This window comes from Rhopilema esculentum, chromosome 6, assembly GCF_057945365.1.
Source record: "Rhopilema esculentum isolate cy_ngs chromosome 6, ASM5794536v1, whole genome shotgun sequence".
NCBI lineage: Eukaryota > Metazoa > Cnidaria > Scyphozoa > Rhizostomeae > Rhizostomatidae > Rhopilema > Rhopilema esculentum.
In genome coordinates, this window is record NC_142820.1 from 8700522 (window position 1) to 8718371 (window position 17850).

The window sequence follows — 17850 nt, forward strand, 5'->3', positions numbered from 1 at the left end:
GTCATAAAAAAATGAGCAAACGTTTAATAAGCACCTAAAAATATATCTCAACAAAATTAATAGGCCTTCAAATAGAATCTTACGACCAACTTTTGAATTGCACTCCCCTTTTCTTTCGTTCTCTACTTTCTTTTCTGTTTATATAAGTTTTTATTTTTTGCTTTCTTTAAGTTGTTTTCTTTATTATCTATTCTTGCTGTTTTTGCTATTGATACAACTTCATATATGTGTGTTTCCTTGAATCTGTTTCTTTAAATATATACAATGTAACCTGTAGAAACACAAAAGGGCGCGTAGTTCGAAAGCTCCTCTGAGTTATTTTACGTGTCTTTCAGTATTTAATTTTTCCTTGCTGACAATTTCATGTAAAAAATGCTTTTTGAATCTTCTAATCGTTTATGTTAGCACTATCGTATCACTTGTCATTATTTAAAATATACTGATAATGAAATATTGAAGTTGAAGTTCCCCTCAACCCTTGCCGCTGAATTCCGTCCTTTAAGCTGAGTGACGTTGCTATCTTTTTTGCTTTGAAGAATGGTTGTCAAAGTTTCTCGCCTGAAATTATGTTAAGCATGAACTCTACAATCCATCAAGGTTGGCGGACATGAAATCTCAAAAGAAAGACTCAGTGTATACGAATTTCTCGATCGGGTCGGACAGTGTGGCATCAATGTAGTAATCAACTCGATAGTGTATTATCATACTACTTATACTTATAAATGTTTGCATACGCTCAAAGCCTGTTAGAAAAGCTGTGGGTAAATGGGCCCGTTAGTCAATTGGTAATTGACATCAGTAATTGTTACAGTTCTAGTTACTAGCACTGGTTAAGTCCCATAAGCAAATCATTTGATGTTGATGAGATACATGCTAAGATCTTTGCAGAATACTTTATATTTACAGTTCTTGTCTTATTGATTCCTGATGCTTTCTATACTATAGCATTTAAAATCTTCTAAGGCAAATTGTTTCATTTAGTGTTGACTCTATGTCTTGGGGGGGACCCAAAAATTATGAAAATCCTCCTCCTTTTGTTCTTAAGCAATGGTACCCCTATCCTTCCTATGCCCCTGGTCCTTATCTTAAGTCCATAACAAGAAGGAAAACATAATAACATTTCTTCATCAAGGTCGCAGCTACCAAGAATTACTTGTGCTCTGCTAGAATTTAACGACTATGCTAAGATTACATAAGTGCAAAACCTTTCAGTGTGACACACAGTCAAACAAAAAGTCATCTAATGGAAATCCTTGTCAAAATTTGTCAAAAATCTATGGAAATCCTGCAGCCCCAACCCTTTTCAAAAACCTGTATAAAAAATCTGTCTTCTTTTTCCTGTGTATTGTTGAGCTTGCTTCCACATTATAAGTCAAACCCAAGATGTTAACAAATATGAATTAATATGCTACACAATGTGATTAACAAAACTTGCTTGCTTTTGTTTGGCAAGAACAATGTTTCAAATTAAATGCTGGAGATTACAGGTTTGTCAACACATGCTTGGCATCCTAAAAACCTCATCCCAAATTAATCTATCTATCTGGTGCTGCAAGAATAGCACAGTCATCAGCTCATTCTTGATCTACACCCACATAATATTATTGTATACAATACTTTCATTTTTTAGTTAAAATAAGGTTAAATTTAACTACAGCACATTCATAGGTTAGGTTAGTATATCAAGCACAATACATTACTAGATAATTTTCTTTTCAAACTGTCTGTTGGAAGACATTCAAACTTTTTTAGTTTATTTCACATGAAATCACTGTAATCAAACAATTTTAAAAGAAACAACTGAAGCAAATTACAAATATAGTTCATCTAACAATCAAATCAACATCCCTAGAATTACTCAATAAATAGAAAAAGATTACTTAAAGGCATCAAGTTTGGCAAGTAAGCATCATCTGAAGAGCTCCTCTGCTTTTGGCCTGATCACTTTATTTTCATATGCAATTGGCAACAATTTTTATGCAGTCAGCCTAATGTTTACCAATACCACAGGATGCATTCTCTTTTTATTGTGACTCATTGCCTTTAAAAACATTCTGGTCAAGTCACAGTATAACTTTACTCCAGCATTCAGAGGGTTGTAACAAATTCAGAAACTGTATGCCAACTGAGCACATAGAAGCAAAAAGTACTTTAACCTCAACTTTGCAACTGATCAATAACATCTTTTATACTCTGGCTCAAGCTCTCTGCATTTGGCTTTTCAGATATTCCATGGACATGATACTTTTTTTGATGGAAAAAGTTTGCTGTTGTTTGTCCTATAACAATTATCTTCATTTGTTGAAAATTTTCCACCATGCCTCTTATATCTTCTAAATAGAACTCTGCACCAGATGGGCTAAAAAATACAATAACTGTTGGGTCTCCATGCGTGATCAAAAAGTTCTCAAAGTTCTCGCAAAACTTAGGATGAGGGTGGGTGTCATACACGCACAAAGACTTTAATCTTACATTTGCATTTTCTAACATACTGGGTAATGTGTTTTTTGCGATATTTCCACATATAAATAGCAAAGCCCTTGAATCGTTGCGAATCTCTTCAAGGCTCAAAATAAATTTTGCAAGATTTTCGGCCGATCCTTCGCTGCCTCCTTTACAAATTTTCTGCAAGATGTCTGCATCTCCGAAAGCTTTCACAGCTGCCTTTTCTGTAGCTTTACCTACAACAAATACTTTCAATCTCTGGAGGGAAGTCTTTACTGGCGTATTAGATTTTAAATCTATGCCAAAAAGGGACCTCGAGAATGCCTCCACAGACCTGGGACTTGTGAAAATGAGGCCGCTATATTGGTCGATTTCAAGAAGACAGTCTTTAAAAAGTTCCAAGTTCTTAAAAGAAAAATCAAGTACTGGAATGGAGAAAACCTTTAAATGACATTTGCTGGCAATTGTATCATGATATTCATCATCTGGTTTAGCTGACTTCAGTAGAAGTGCTGTATACCCAAACTCATGACATCCATCTGCCATGTTTGTTGCTATGAAGCCTCGCTGCGACAACGAGACTCCAGGGAATTTTGACCACCTGAACCAGCCCTGGCAGCAAAGCCGAGATAGCGGCAGGCCGCGACGTGGCGAATTTAAGGGGGCAACTAGGGGCAGTTCCCCTTCCTCACCGAGTTGAAGTAAGTCTGGTGCCCCTTTTTTGTAAATTGTGCGACCCCTTTTAAGACTTATAGGTTAATTTGCTGCAAGGATTACCTCAAAGTATACAACAATTACTGTGGAAATTTCTTTGCAAAGTGAATAAAGAGCCTTCTGTCAGTTGTCAACATTTTTCAGCGCCCGCATTACCAACTGCCCCTCCTTCAAATTTGCTCTGGATCCGCCCCTGGGCCAAGTATGCTGCCTGCCCCCAAGAATTTCTAATACCAGTATACTTTTACCGCTTGTTCAAATCTATGTTTAATGAATTATAAACAATGCAACCGTGAAATAGGTAGCCGTACATGACAGGCTTTGTTTCTATCACGCTTGCACAAAAAAGGTCATTTTCATGACAGTATCAACAAAAGACTTACCACTTTTTTACAATGAACTCTAAAGAAATTGTAACTGATTTAGTTGAAAGAATCCTCGTAAATTTCATCGAGGAAATCATTTTTGTTCAAAATGACGAGCCCAGATCCCTGTCAGGTTTCGTGATAAGGGTCTGTTTCTTATAAAGAGGAAAAAAAAAGTGAAATGTTTCTGATCAAGAAGCACAACAAATGATTAGACTAAGATATCTTTTGATATGAGAACTTATGTGAGTTCTAAGCAATAAACATTATCATCTCTACAACCAACGAAAATATTATTCCCAGAAATAACAGGCGACGAAAAAATTTCGTTAGGAAACAAGTACGAATTAATTATTCCGCCATTAATAAAGTCAATGACACACAGCACCCCTTTAGTCGAGCAGGCAATAATTATCGCACGAGAAGAAACTTCTTTAGAGCTTACATCAAGAGAATTCAATTGTAATCTAAATGCGTAAAATGGAGTTGCATAAATAGGAGAGTTCATTTGTGCTTTCCAGATCAAGTGTCCATCAAACGAAAGGCAATACAAATGCGCATCGTGACTTCCCACGAAAATACGTTTTTCTTCCTTATGGATGCATGGGGATGAAAATATCGGTCCATTAGTTTCATAACTCCAAAGCAACTTCCCAGTTTTACTTAAGATATATATCTTTCCACCAACGCAACACAAGCAAATGAAGTCATCTGAGCAGACAGGTGAAGAAAATATTGGCTTGTTTACGGAGAAAGTCCAAGCAACACTACCATTTTCAGCTACAATTGCAAGAAACCTTCCACTTAACGTGCACATGTATAAAGTTTCACTATCTGCAGACAAAGCTGGTGAGCTAAACAAGGATCCTCCTCCACAGGAAATCTTCCAAACCTCCAGCCTGTTGTCGATATCAAGTGCGTATAGGTGATGGTCATGTGACCCAATGTATACAAAACCATTGCTCTGGTTGACTATTGGAGAACATTTGATGCTGTCCCCAGTTGAATATTTCCATACAATAGTTCCATTGCTGCGAGAAATTACGTAAACGTGATGGTCGTAGCAGCCTGAAAGAAACGGAAGTTGATTGATAAGAGATATATTTATAAGATTTGATTGATAAGTAAGCTTCACATTTGGTAACATTAACACGGAATAGCTGAGAATGTAGAATGCACAAAGTAATTTGGTAATATAGGATATAAGGAAACAATCTTGGCACATTTTGCCACTTTTCTTGTTTATCTCTCATCAAAAGCATGCTCTATTAAATCATTAATTTGATATAGTATAAAACAAAGAAATACAAATAAACTTCTTAGTAAGTTTGCGTCATTACGGAAATAATCCAACATACCGACGATAATTTTTGTCCCACATATAGAAAGGGCAGCAGAAGATTCGATTCTGTCTCCCAGTTCCACTTTCCAGACCAACGCTCCATTATTACCATTGATTGCAAAAAATATGTGAGAGTGCGAACCAATGTAGACGGTGCACGATAAATGATCACCATTACATACAACGAGAGGGGACGCATCTACACACTTCTTGGTGTCAAATTGCCATCTCTTCTTGAGGTTAAAAGTACCACAGTTTACTACATTGTTAGCGACAGAAGGACAAGGTAATATAAGCCCTGCACCCGAGCAGCATTCACAGATTACAAACCGGCCACCTCTTGACCCTGCGCAGTAGCATCCATATGCAAATTTTGATACTGCACCCCCTTCGTCCATTGATAGAGATTTTACCCTAGATTTTTCGCATGGATTTTCAAAAGAAGACCCATTTGGTCCAATTTTCTTTGTAAACCCGAAATCGTCGGCTTCTAAACTTGTATGTCTCTTCCTTGATTTTTCTACAGAAGTCAATACTTGCACGTCTTGTTTAACTCTAATAAGACTTCCAATTTGTAAGGTACGCCGGCTATGTCTGACAACCTCTTCGTGTCTCTCCGAGTTTAGCGTATCAAATTTTTCTTCTTGGATTGTGAAATCGTGGTACTTTTCAAAAAGAGCAAATTTATGCGTGAGCGATTCAAAAAAATCATTAAAAGTTTTTGTCAAAATTTCATCAAATAAGGATTCGTGCTGAACATTTCCTGTACATAGAGTACTTAGATAATCTTGAATTTTGTTCTCTAGAAAAACAGCTGTGAATGAATCTCCTCCGTTGTCAGCTAAATTTTTTTCTCTGTCATAAGGAGTAAAAAATTCTTTTCCGTTATTTATTGAATGCTCAAACAAATCTATAAGCACTTTTTCTACAGGACTGTCTAAATCCCATATCTCTTTGCTAGTTATCTCTTGCAATGCGAGTCTATCTTTCTTCCCATGAGAATTTACTGGCATATTGTCCACAAAAGCAATATCACATATTACGTTGGCTCCTGGTAACCTCGTAGATACGGTCCTGAATATAGACGTTCTAGCATTGCCTTTACAAATTCCTTTCGAAGGGACAACACATAGAGCCAAACTGCTAAATGTTCCAGCAGAAGTTTTTCTACCGATACAAACACACGACATAACTTCATCCAACTCTTCCACCGACTTTTCGATCGATTCCAAGTCAATGAACTGGCCATGGAACTTCACTCTGTTATCTTTTCGTGCAACATAATATAGCTTCCCGTTTACTTTTAACCCTATATCACCAGATGATCTCATTTTGTATGGAACAACATCAGTTTCATCATCTATTAAACAAACTCGGTCTTTGCCCCCTGCAAAAAAAGATATAAAAATCCCAAATAGCTGAAAGCTATTCTGAAGAGCAATACAGATTGGGAAAAGTTCCATGGTTAAGTTCACAACTTACTTGTCTCCAAGGGCAAATTAAAAATATGGAGCATTAGTATTCAATATGTTCTATTGCAGTCAAAATATATATAGATTACTACACTATTCATACCTATCCAAATTTCTCCCATTCCATCATCAATCGTTTTACCATCCTTTCTAAGCTCAACTTTTGTGTCACTCAGAGGGCTACCAATGGGAACAGAATTTGAAACGATTTCATTGGCTTTCCATTCATCTGTCTCTACATGGGTACTAATATATGCAGTTTGGCAATTTTCAATGTCATTCTCCACCAATGAGGGTAATGAGATACTCTCAATTGTTGCCCATGACGAGACTTCCGATATTCCATAAAGGTTGAATAATTCAATTTCCGAAGAGGTCCCTATAAACTTTCTTACTACTTTTTTAGACAGAAAGGGCTCTGCACCAAGACACAAAACCCGCAAAGATGTCTCAGAGAAAGTCAGCTGTTTCGTCCAAAGAGCTTCACCAAGTTGAAACACAAGAGAAGGTGTCGCCTGAAAGGTAGGTAGGTAAATTTGAAAAATCATGACTCCACAGTGTTACACCGCTCACTACATTCACTTCTGGAATTATTATTATTGGGTTTTTTAACCTCTATGCAACAATTAGGGCTAGAAGCATTTTTATTCAAAACAAACAAAGTTTAACACACAACATTACATACACAAGAGAAGAGCCATAACGTCATGGTAAAAATTTCTAAAGCAATCCAGAAAATTTCTATAGTATAGAATGTTCGAAGACTCAAAATATAGTTAGCTGCAAGTGACACTTGACTAAAAAGGCAGATGTGAATTTTAAAAGTTGCTATTGACAATGAATTAATTTGAAAAAAAACCAAATTCACAAAATTGTTGTATGATGACCTTATAAACGAAAGGAAAAAATTACCTGAAGCAAAGTTGTTTTATTCCTAGTGAATAATATTTCCGAAAGCCTGGATGGTTGTATCTTCAGCTCATTAGGAACAATGAGCAATGTTGACCCTGCTGCTAATGACATAAATATTTGTACAACACTGGCATCAAATGTCAGTGGTGATGATAAGAAAATTACATCTTTGTTCTTGATGTTAAAAATATCCCTGAAAATAGTAATAAACCAAATAAGTATTTTATTAACAATTCAATGTAGTAGTTTTTTCATGAATATTACATATATAATTACGAATGGGTTGTACCCTGCATTCTGTTAATTGGAGGGCACATCCCAGTAGTCGTTGTGAATGTTGTGAATGAAACAGATGACAAACAATAATATTATGTACTCTAAAACCTGTTAACATTAATAAATGATTTTGATTATTTTATGATGCTAAACTTTCTACTTTATGATTTTGAAAGTAATAGTTTGACGTAACATGATATTTGAAACATTGCGATTTGAATGAATTTTCCTCCACAGAGTTAGTGTCTATAAAGGGGGTGTGCCTTTTATGCACGGTAAGACACTGCAAAAACTATCATTTCAGAATTCAAACATGAATCAAGGGTGTGTCTAATGCAAGGATGTGTCTTGTAGGCGGGAAAATATGAGGAGTTTGCATTCTGTCAGCAATGAAATTATGTTGACCAGTTTACTTGATACACTTATAATTCTATTTAAAGGTTAACAAAATGGAAAAAAAATCTCTTTACCCCAGAGATAAAATGTTTGGCAGAATACATTTTCCTGGCACTTTTATAGCTTTTGGTAATCCTGTACTACCAGAACTTGAAATCACGAACTCAATACCATTAGGATTATGTTCCTTATCAATCCTGCAACAAGGTATTTCCAATAGAGCCATATTCTCCAGCGTCTTAAGAGGGTGAACATTAACTTCTTGTGATGTCACTAGACTTTCCATGCCTGAGTCTGTCTCCAACATCTGTTTTTCAACTATGATGAACTTGATTCTATGCTTGTAACAAAGTTGGAGTGATTTTTTAGAATCTTTGGTTATGGAAAGAGGGCAGGCAACAGCTTTGATAAAAATAACTGACAAAAATGCATACAATGACTTGTGTGTACTGTTTATGTCTATACATATATAGTCTCCTTCATTGCAATAGACAGAAAGTTCAGAACTTATATGATGAATGATTTTTGACAAGGTTTTGTAAGAGATAACATCTTTTGACAAAAAGTTGTCAAAAATCAGTGCAGTATTTGTTGACGGAGTCTGGAGTGTTTTTTTCATCAAACTGTGCAGGCTGCAGAACATGCCACTTTTCATTTCCATTTTCATCTGAACTGAATTCTGTCCTTTAATTATCGTTAAACTGAAGATGTGCTGCAGGGAAAATTTAAATTCAATGAAGTAGGTGATTCAATGAATATTCAATGAAAACAGTGAATACAAACCACTAAATAAAAATAAACAGAAGGGTCACTCAGCTTTTTGAGCGATGCCTAAATTTAATTGTGCATGTGTTATTTTACATGCTAATTCTTGGCATGAAAATGAGAATAAGCATGCAAACAAGCTTTATTAAAGTTTACTATACATTGAAAATTATATCTCTGCTTACAAAACAGGAAGGGGTGTGCATAAAAGCGGTGGTATTTGGAAAATAACTGCTACAAACAAGACAGTTTTCAGTGCTGAGCTGTCATCAACCTGTGGGATGGAGATTCTTGAATAAAGTGTCAGATCAATAAAGTGTTAGAGCCCAGGGTGCATTCTGAGGCACTCCTGCCGAAGAAATTCGGCAAAAAGCAATCTTCACATATTTTCACGCCAAGGGTTTTTGGCAGAGATTTCATTGGTTTTAAGTTCTGGCATGGCACAGAATCTTTATCGTGAAATGCAATAAAATGGCATGGTGTGAATGGTCATGGCAGCCAGTAACCAGTTCTATTCCAACTTAAACATATTGTTGATGATTATTCCCTAAATCATGCTTGCAAAATGTTTAATGTGGCCAAAAAACTTTATGAATACGACAACTTTAACTAAATCCAAAGACAGCCATGAAAATTACGTTTTTATCACACCTTTTTACCAAAAATAGTAAACCTGTGCATTATTCACTTCACAATGTCAAAAAAATTCAGAAAGCATGCTAAAATTGGGAATTTTCATGGAAAATCTTTGCCCGATCATGATTTTTCTCAAAACATGGATTAAGTAAGTTGGCGGCATACATTTTTCAGAAGAGCTCAGCACAAAATGGCGTTTGAGTGGAATCCAATCCTGCCATGCCCATTATACCTGGCGGGAATATGCGGAGGAGAGAAAAGAGAATGCACTGTGGATTGGAGCTATCTAGCCACATGCCCCTGTTTGACACGAATTTGTGTAATTTCAAAATTTAAAATATGAATTGGATTTAAGAACCATGAGAGGTAAAAATTAAAGATGTTAGCATATACAATAGGATAGGAAAATAAAGTTTTTATGAAGGTTGTCAATAACTGCTACAGTGACTGGTAGTTACACATACCTTTAGTTACATCCAAGTTGTATCGCTTTATCATCAATGTTTTCAAAATTATTTTTCTCCTGTTTTTCTCGCCATCCGCCATCTTTGAATGTTTAGAAAGCCTCGTGTTCGTGAGGATTATCGTGAGGATTTGAGGAAGATCAGTTGCTCTACAGACATGGCGGCGGAAAAGGAAAGTGCGGTGAAAGAATTTGAACAAGAGTTTAACTTACTCTGTAGTCATGAAAAGCTTAACAGAGACAAAGGATATGCACTCCTTCAAGCAAAGCTCTCAAATGGTGATCAGCTAGATTCAGACCTTCTCCAGAAGTTTGAAGAAACCATCACTAAAGAACTTCGTGGCGATTCTTCACAATGGGAGGTCAAATTTGGGAGTTTGGAAGCGGCCAAGTTGTTGGTAGAAAGTAAGCGAATTGTCGGTGATTTTCAAGAAGAAGTGAAGTATATTGCCTTGGAATTGCTTACGCATGAAGAATTCAGAGTTCGTATAGCTGCAGGCGAACTTCTTGGAGCATTGTGCAAACATGTTAGTCCAAATGTTTACAAGTTCTGTGAGAAGGAACTCGTCAAAAGTATTAAAGAGAATCTGGAACGGCATATACCACCTGATGAGAACAAGATCGATATTGAAGCAATTAAAGATGCAAAAGACATTTTTCATGACACGGCAGGTTGGAAATGCTTGGAAACAAGCATGAAAGGCTTGAAATGTGTAATTGAAGGCTGCCAAGAGTCGTTTATGCTTTTTTTAACCCAAAACTTGCTAGATCTAATTTTTGAAACCTTGAAGCATACAAACAGATTTGTCAGGGAAACTGGATACTATGTATGCTCAGCTCTGGTGCGATATGGAGTGAGATCATCATCAAAGTTTTCAGATCAGATTAAAGACTTTGGCAAGCAGCTTGCCCTTCATCTCAGTGAAGGTCTGTCTGACAACTGGAGTCAAGTTAGAATGGCGGCTTCTGTAGCAACAAGAGAATTTTTTCAAGATGTGACTGAAGAAGACCGAGATCAGTATTATTCATTACTGCTACCTCCAATGTGTTTAAATAGGTATTATTTGGCTGAAGGTGTGAGGCTGTTCAACCAGCAGACCTGGAAGCAAGTAGTTGGGGAACAAGGAAAAGAACTTGTTGGAAAGCATTTGAAAAACGTTGTTGAATTTTATGTTTCCCAAACACTTTCTGATAACCATGCAGTAAGGGAAGCTGCATGCCATTGCATGGCAGAATTAGCATCAAAGATTGAATCGGAAACAGTAATGCCCTATGTTTCAACCTTATTAAATGCATTGCTTGTCTGCTTTAAAGATGAAAGTTGGCCAGTGAGAGACACAGCATGTGTCGCTTGTGGAAGTTTTGTGAAGTCATTTCCTGATGAATGCCGTTCTACTATGCCTGAGCTTTATCCTCTTTTTTTTAACAACCTCTCTGATCCAATACCATCTGTTAGACAGGGAGCTGCTATTGCATTAGCCAATATAGCCCAGGCTTATGGTGCAGAAGCTGTTGATAAGATATTTGAGACAGTGAAAAAAGGCCTGACTTTGGTTGAAAAACAACAAGACAATGCAGATCGCTTTGCTAGTTTAGAGAAGGGTCTAACAACCTATGGGGTGGCAAAGCGAATCAGAGCAAATGATGATGACCTGCACACTAATCAACAGATGTATTCTTGTGGGTCTCTTGCACCAAAAATGGGAAGAGGTGGTGGTGGTTGCTCTAATCATTCCTTCAAAAGGGATTCACAGCCATGGGAAATGACTGATGGATGTATCTATGCTCTCGCTGAACTGTCCACCAACAAGTTGGCAGTAAAAGATGTGATGGAATGTATTCCATTATTGTCCAAAGCTGCATCATTTCGACATTACACTCAGCACTTCCATTTGTTGGAAACATTGTGCTCCAAGCTACCAGCTATTGCTGAAGGCATTGGTAAAAGAACATTCAAAATGTACCTGGAGACATTTTTTGATGCAATATTTGATTCTCTTGGAAGTGACAACCAGTTGACTAGTGCTGCTGCAGAAGATTGCCTTATTAAACTAAGTGCTCTTTTGGGGCAAAACATTATGAGGGGGCGAGTTGAGAATTATCACCCTCATTATGTAGAGCAACTTGATTCTGTGATCAATAAAGGCAAGCCATGGCCATGATTCTGGTTGTGGAATTTCCTGCCACACTTATATGATATACAAGGACAAATTCTTTCACTGTGCTTAACAAATAATCAAGACAATTAGATGCACTGACATATTCAGAGGAGCTTGTACTGATATAAAACAGGAAAATCCAAAAATATTGTTTCTTCTTGCATTCCCTTTTCAAGTCCGCGGTACACAGCTATTTCAGATAGTCTTAATTGTAAAATATTATTTTGCTGTCAATAGAGCAATTTTGCCCCTAGACTAACGCCAACTTTATATCTCTGTAAGTAAATTGGCGACATGGACAAATAACTAAGGATATAAACCCAGGCACCAAAGATTGCCATCCACTGACAAGTTGCCTGCTTAACTACCAACTTTAATTTGCAAATTCAGCAAGGAAGTTTTTTACAGTTAATTTATATGCTTGCTTTTTTGGTTGTTAAAGATTTGAGAAAATTGAAGAAGAAAAGCCAAACTTTGAAGGACTAGGTTGATCTACTTCTAATGGGTTCCATTCTGTTCATTGTAATTAAAAATGATCCTACAAAATTATACCTTATAGATAAATGCAAACAGAAAGGTGAATTTATTTCCTGCCTTACTTTATTGCAGAAGAAATACACTTTCAACATCCTTTCTGCTTTTTTACTGACTTAGTCTTAGTCTTATGCTTGAACCTTGATATAAAACATAGTGCTATAGAAATGCTTGAAATTCTAAAACATTTAATTACCTACTGAGACTTCTGCAGCCAAAGCTTATAAACAAATGAATACAATTTTGCTGTTGTTTGAAATCTTTGCTTAATGGAGCTTCAGCCTTTTAACCCTCTGTCACAGGATGGGTAAAACAGTCATCCATATAAACTGATTTGAAATATACAAGCATACACAAAGTTGGGGAAATTATTAAAGTAATAGAGAGCACAAATTCTTGCTAATTTTAATGAAAATTGGAATGTAAACTGACAGGCTTGAAAAAATCTGTATTTTGATCAAAACATTCCTGCTGAACCAAAAATGAACTTCAAATTTAAACCTTAACCTATAAGAAACCTAAAAATTAAAGGTAAAATTAAATATAAACTTCTTGTCTGATGCCATCTTTTCCACAGGTCAGTGATGGTGATAAACACTAAAGATTGTGGACATAAATTCATTTGAAAATATTAGCTGACTCTAAATAACTTATTTATAATATCTGAACTGAAAAAAAGATTGCCAAAAAAGAATAATATGTGGTACATCTTTTACTTTAGATGGCACCAAATTTAAAAGAAAAAACAAATCTAGCTTCCTGTAAGAAATGGATAAATTCTTCTAAAGAATACATCAAATAACTGTAGCATACCTCCATGTTTTTAACTATCTTTGAGACTACTATTATATTTTGAAGGGGCTCAAACTCAAAACTTTATTTTCTTAGGGGGCATCAAGTTTTGAAATTTTAATCAATTGGTTGTTTCTATTTGCAAAACCTAACAGCCTATTAAGAGGTGTTTTCTAGAAGGGCAACTTATTCAATAATTTATGGTAAAATGGGGTTTTACTCAAAAAAGGGGGTTAATAAAAGGGGAAGCTTTATCAAAGTTTAATTGTAAAGAAGGTTACAAAATTCTATCATTTATTAAGGAAATCAAAATCTCTATTTAGAGGTAAGGTAACAGTCAGTATCATTTTTGTGGCATCCCAGTCTGCTTTGCCATTTTTGCTGTCAACTTTATGAGGTAGATGCAGGGCAAGACGACTGTAATGAATAAATATATCGTACATTATGGTAAAGAAGTAGGCATAAGGCTTAGAGACCGTATAGTCTCTTTTTAAGCAGTACCAAGAAGAAGCACTGAGGCTTTGGCGGACTGCAAGCCATCCAACAGTGTTGCAGTAAAAGTGTGAAATAAAGAAAACCACTGACACCTTAAACCATCGGCTGTAGACCAGTTTTGTCCAATCTCAGGGCTCATCAGTATAGCTAGATTGAATGAGGACCTAAAGCTAAGCTAGGGCCATCAGCAATTAGGCTGTCAGTGGCAATGCATCTAAGGTAGTATACAAAGGAAATGAAGTACACATGAGTTTATACATTATAGACTTTTGGCACATTGCTCTGTGTGCAACATGGAAAGCTATCACTGTTAGATGGTAACTGACAGTTTCAATTGTTAGCCACTTGTTTGTTAATGTAACACTTAAATGAAGTTTATAAGCATTTAATTGAAAATAGCGAAGAAAATATAAAATAGAATTTATTCAGATAAACTTGCTTTACTCAAATATTCCTTTATTAATAAATAAATATGCATTTCTAAGGAAAACACTGGAAGATTGTGCTCTATTTTTTCTTATCACATTTATATTGTTTATTTACTCAAATGGGAGAATTTGTGATTGTCCTGTCTGATTCAACTTATGTCAAATTAATTGCTACAACTTTATTCATACCTTTTCGGAGTCCTACAATCCAAAAATGTATCTTGTACATCAAGATCTATATCTGTTTTTTTAGTGTCTGGTAACTGTATTTTTATCTAAAATTTAAAGGAATGGTTATATGCAAATTCAAGTTTTATGAAAATCTCAAAGAATACATCAGACAAATGAAACTTGTCATATCCATACAAAATGTTAATTGACATATCTGTGCAAAATGTCACTTGGCCTAAGGAGACAGCATTGCTTAAAAAATGTATAAAAAACAAAATTTTCTGAGATTTACAAGATTAAACATTATAAATTGAAATGTTTTTGTAAATTTATTTCTCACTTACTAGCAAATCTTCACAACAGGCAGTTGATGGGTTTTTTCCTGACATGCCAAGAAATATGTCATCACTTGTCACTTTTTGCTTAAACAAAACATCATATCTGTAAATCAGACCAATGAACTTTAGAGTTCTATCATGATACAAACAAGTATAAACATAAATGGGACGAGCTTGCAGACAAAATTTAGAAAGTATTGAATCATAATACCTTTAACAGTTGAATCAACTACCTTTTTTTCTTTTATATTCTCATGAAATTTTACAAAACAGACAACTACAAGACGATACATCAGGGAGCATAGAAATACATAGCAACACTATGGCCATTACATGAAACATATTTGCTTCAAATTGGAATTACATTGTATGTTACTAATTACATATTACAGATTACTAATAACAAAAAAAACACTCACAATTTGGAAGTTAAAACAAAAACAAAGACAAAATACATTGAGACAAAAACAAAACAAGAATAATGAAAGACAAATTACATAGGAGAGAAGATTTATAAAACTACTTAATGAAACCTTTCAGAGGTCTGAATATATTTTAATGTTGCCTCAAGAATTTTTGTATTTGAATTTAAAGATAACTTTTCATGACCATAAAGAATCATTTGCAGTGAAGCTTCATTTGAAAGGTTTGTTAATCCATGGGGTTGCAATATAGCCCTCACATTGTCAAGAAGATCATGTCTATCTGTATCATAAGCATGTCAGAGCAACAAAAATTTATATTCAACATTACCTTATGATGGTGGGTGACAGCTAATGATTTTATAGCAAATTTTCTTTACATTATTATGATATATCCAGATCTTAAATAGTCTCCAAAAGCACAAAAATACTTGCAACAGTTAAATGCTGAATGCAACTTTATGGGAAACAATAAATTCTCAACAATGCTGCAAAAATCATCAAAATAAATGCTCTCTGTTTCATTAGGTTATTAAATGGTATATTTTACTGAGGAATGATTCTATGGCTTGCTCAGGAATTGCTTACTCTGGACTTGGTCTGCTATCCAGATCTCTATCACAAAAAATATCCTCTTCTACTTCATTTTCATTCCAAATATTTTTGTCATTATTTGCTTCTTTACCCCAGGCTTGATCTAAAATGGAACAACATCAAAATAATCAAATCACTCTTCATAGGAGAGCTAAGCTATACCAAAAATCATTTTGAAATTCATTAACAACATTCAACATGATGTGTTGCTACAAGAAGAACCAACATATGATAACTAAGAAGCATACTTCAAATTCTTTATAGCTATAAAGTAATAGAAAGGTGGCAGTTTCCTTTAAAGACTGCCAAACATGATTTTTCTGATCGATATCTTATCCATTACAAGAAATCCCAGTATTAGCCACCAGGCCTTTATTTGCAGGTAGGGTTAATTAAAAAGGAGTCTTTTATCAAGCTGGGGGTGATAATTTGAGGATTTATGGCATTTCAAAACAATGATATTGTAACCAAATACCTGTTTTTATGTCATGTTTTTTAGACTTATCTCCAATTGATCCGGGAGTCTGGTATATACCTTTTAACACCTTCTAGCAGAAAAATATATTAGAATATTCATAACAAATATGTTTAAATTAGAAAAGACTAATTGTTGTGGAGTGTGAGGGTTTACATTTTCCACCATACCACAATTTACAAATAATAGTTTTGGCAAAAGGAGTATTAGTACATTTGAACAGGTAAGAATTAGAGACCCAGACAGGAAACTTTGTTTCTTGTGTAGACAATGTAAACATTAGAAATATAAAACTGTGTGCTTAAAATAACACACATTCAGAAATTTGCTGCACTTGTGCAGAACAGCAAAAAGGGACTGGTAAATTACTACTGCTTTAGAAATTCTAGACCTTGACATTTGCCCTTATCAAATATTCAAAAAGTGAGCATGACCTGAGTGATACTGAAATTTTCAAATGTTACCTTCCCCGTGAAAAATGGGCAATGAAGATTCTACACAAAACACACTTGTTGGTCAATTGTCGAATCTGAGTGACTCTATGCAGCCAAATTCAAAAGCCCAAAGGTGGGAAATTTGTGTGTAGGCCAGACTGGAAACTTTTTCTTGCACGGGCAAGTTCATGTGCCTGACTGCAGGACTGTGAACCACAAATCACGCACTTTTAAGAAATTGGTATTGCTATTAATGTAAAATGTAATCAAATAGGGACTTTGCACGGCCAATATGCAAAAGTGTGCAGATGGAAAATTTGAGCATGTGGGCAATATATTGTGGGTATGTGACAAAGTTTCCAGCCTGGTGTGTAGGGCAATATATTGCTTGCATGCAAAGAGTTTCAAGCCTGGGAAATAACATAAGAAAGAGAATCAATAAAAAATTGTTATAAAATGCGGAAAAAGAAACATTAATGATAGCCTAAATGTTTTTTTCATTTTTTTACCATTAACAAAATTCTAAAAAACAAAACTCGAATTCATTACTGTTGAGATGCAGGTAAAATCATGACTTTATTGCAATTACCTACACACTCAACATTACATTTTCACAATTGATTTGAAACTCATAAAATCTTCTGACGAAAAATAAAAAAATTATAAATTACTAATTAATAAGGAGAGAATGACACAAAACTCATCGAAATTGTTTAGTTTGCCCGATGATAACAATAGAGCATTTTAGTAGTATTACTTCATTTGTATTTCTGTTATAAGCATTACTCCTGAAAGGAATCACTAAAAGGAAGTAGATCACATAGAAAGTCAAGGAGGCATTTGAGTTATGTTACCTTATCACCAAGTCATGTTACATCAAAAAATGTGTTCGCAATAATTAATAAAAATAGGCCCTAGCAACATGTTCACATTAGGGATAAATACAATATATTTGTACTGCTCGATCATATCAAAACGACTATAGAGCATAAAATTAAAAGACTATTCTTTATAGAATTTACTTGATCATCATCTGAATCGCTATCGCCTTTGTCCTCGTGGAATAGCTCTGCAAGCTTTTGAACTGGCAAACCGTCCAGCGCCATTTTGTTACCAAGTAAGATGTTTATTGCTATTGCTGTTGTTGTTGCTTAATGAAAGGAACATCAGGTTGACACAAGAATCTTTTTTTCAGTGCTTTATTTCCAAGCCATTTAGAATC

General features: G+C 35.2%; 4 protein-coding genes across 7 annotated transcripts; 1 reads left to right on the forward strand and 3 right to left on the reverse strand.

Annotated features, from left to right (window-relative positions):
* Positions 1–1329: 1329 nt before the first annotated feature.
* LOC135686278 (uroporphyrinogen-III synthase) lies at positions 1330–3128 on the reverse strand. Its single transcript, XM_089108807.1, has one exon. The coding sequence runs from the start codon at positions 2989–2991 to the stop codon at positions 2158–2160; it is 834 nt and encodes a 277-aa protein (XP_088964933.1). The 5' UTR covers positions 2992–3128; the 3' UTR covers positions 1330–2157.
* A 391-nt stretch (positions 3129–3519) lies between these two features.
* LOC135686288 (beta-alanine-activating enzyme-like) lies at positions 3520–9884 on the reverse strand. 3 transcript variants are annotated; one of them, XM_089108795.1, is made up of 6 exons: positions 9788–9884; positions 7997–8634; positions 7251–7443; positions 6442–6853; positions 4883–6253; positions 3520–4592 (listed from the first exon to the last, which is right to left on the reverse strand). In XM_089108795.1, exons 2-6 carry the CDS (start codon positions 8587–8589, stop codon positions 3766–3768), a joined length of 3396 nt encoding a protein of 1131 aa, XP_088964921.1. In that variant the 5' UTR covers positions 8590–8634; positions 9788–9884; the 3' UTR covers positions 3520–3765. The 3 variants fall into 3 exon arrangements, with proteins under 3 accessions (XP_088964921.1, XP_088964923.1, XP_088964922.1); XM_089108797.1 differs by lacking the exon at positions 7997–8634 and having other exon boundaries at positions 3594–4592; positions 9788–9875; XM_089108796.1 differs by lacking the exon at positions 9788–9884 and having other exon boundaries at positions 3594–4592; positions 8094–8226.
* A 40-nt stretch (positions 9885–9924) lies between these two features.
* LOC135686289 (uncharacterized) lies at positions 9925–12722 on the forward strand. Its single transcript, XM_065202491.2, has one exon. It carries the CDS (start codon positions 9945–9947, stop codon positions 11946–11948), a length of 2004 nt encoding a protein of 667 aa, XP_065058563.2. The 5' UTR covers positions 9925–9944; the 3' UTR covers positions 11949–12722.
* Positions 12723–13231: 509 nt separating this feature from the next.
* LOC135686291 (dynein axonemal assembly factor 6) lies at positions 13232–17782 on the reverse strand. Of its 2 annotated transcripts, none has more exons than XM_065202493.2 (6): positions 17651–17782; positions 16195–16267; positions 15714–15822; positions 14710–14806; positions 14384–14469; positions 13232–13688 (listed from the first exon to the last, which is right to left on the reverse strand). In XM_065202493.2, exons 1-6 carry the CDS (start codon positions 17732–17734, stop codon positions 13562–13564), a joined length of 576 nt encoding a protein of 191 aa, XP_065058565.2. In that variant the 5' UTR covers positions 17735–17782; the 3' UTR covers positions 13232–13561. The 2 variants fall into 2 exon arrangements, with proteins under 2 accessions (XP_065058565.2, XP_065058566.2); XM_065202494.2 differs by having other exon boundaries at positions 16195–16264; positions 17651–17749.
* Between the last annotated feature and the right edge of the window lie 68 nt (positions 17783–17850).

Coding starts and splice junctions, on each gene's coding strand:
- LOC135686288 (XM_089108795.1), bottom strand. CDS start 8,589: ATGAAAATGGAAATGAAAAGTGGCATGTTCTGCAGCCTGCACAGTTTG. Junction 6,854..7,250: donor ATAAAACAACTTTGCTTCAG/GTAATTTTTTCC, acceptor CCTACCTTTCAG/GCGACACCTTCTCTTGTGTT. Junction 4,593..4,882: donor TGGGACAAAAATTATCGTCG/GTATGTTGGATT, acceptor CGTTTCTTTCAG/GCTGCTACGACCATCACGTT.
- LOC135686291 (XM_065202493.2), bottom strand. CDS start 17,734: ATGGCGCTGGACGGTTTGCCAGTTCAAAAGCTTGCAGAGCTATTCCAC. Junction 15,823..16,194: donor AAAACATGACATAAAAACAG/GTATTTGGTTAC, acceptor GTTCCATTTTAG/ATCAAGCCTGGGGTAAAGAA. Junction 14,807..15,713: donor GATAGCAGACCAAGTCCAGA/GTAAGCAATTCC, acceptor TCTGATTTACAG/ATATGATGTTTTGTTTAAGC.
- LOC135686289 (XM_065202491.2), top strand. CDS start 9,945: ATGGCGGCGGAAAAGGAAAGTGCGGTGAAAGAATTTGAACAAGAGTTT.
- LOC135686278 (XM_089108807.1), bottom strand. CDS start 2,991: ATGGCAGATGGATGTCATGAGTTTGGGTATACAGCACTTCTACTGAAG.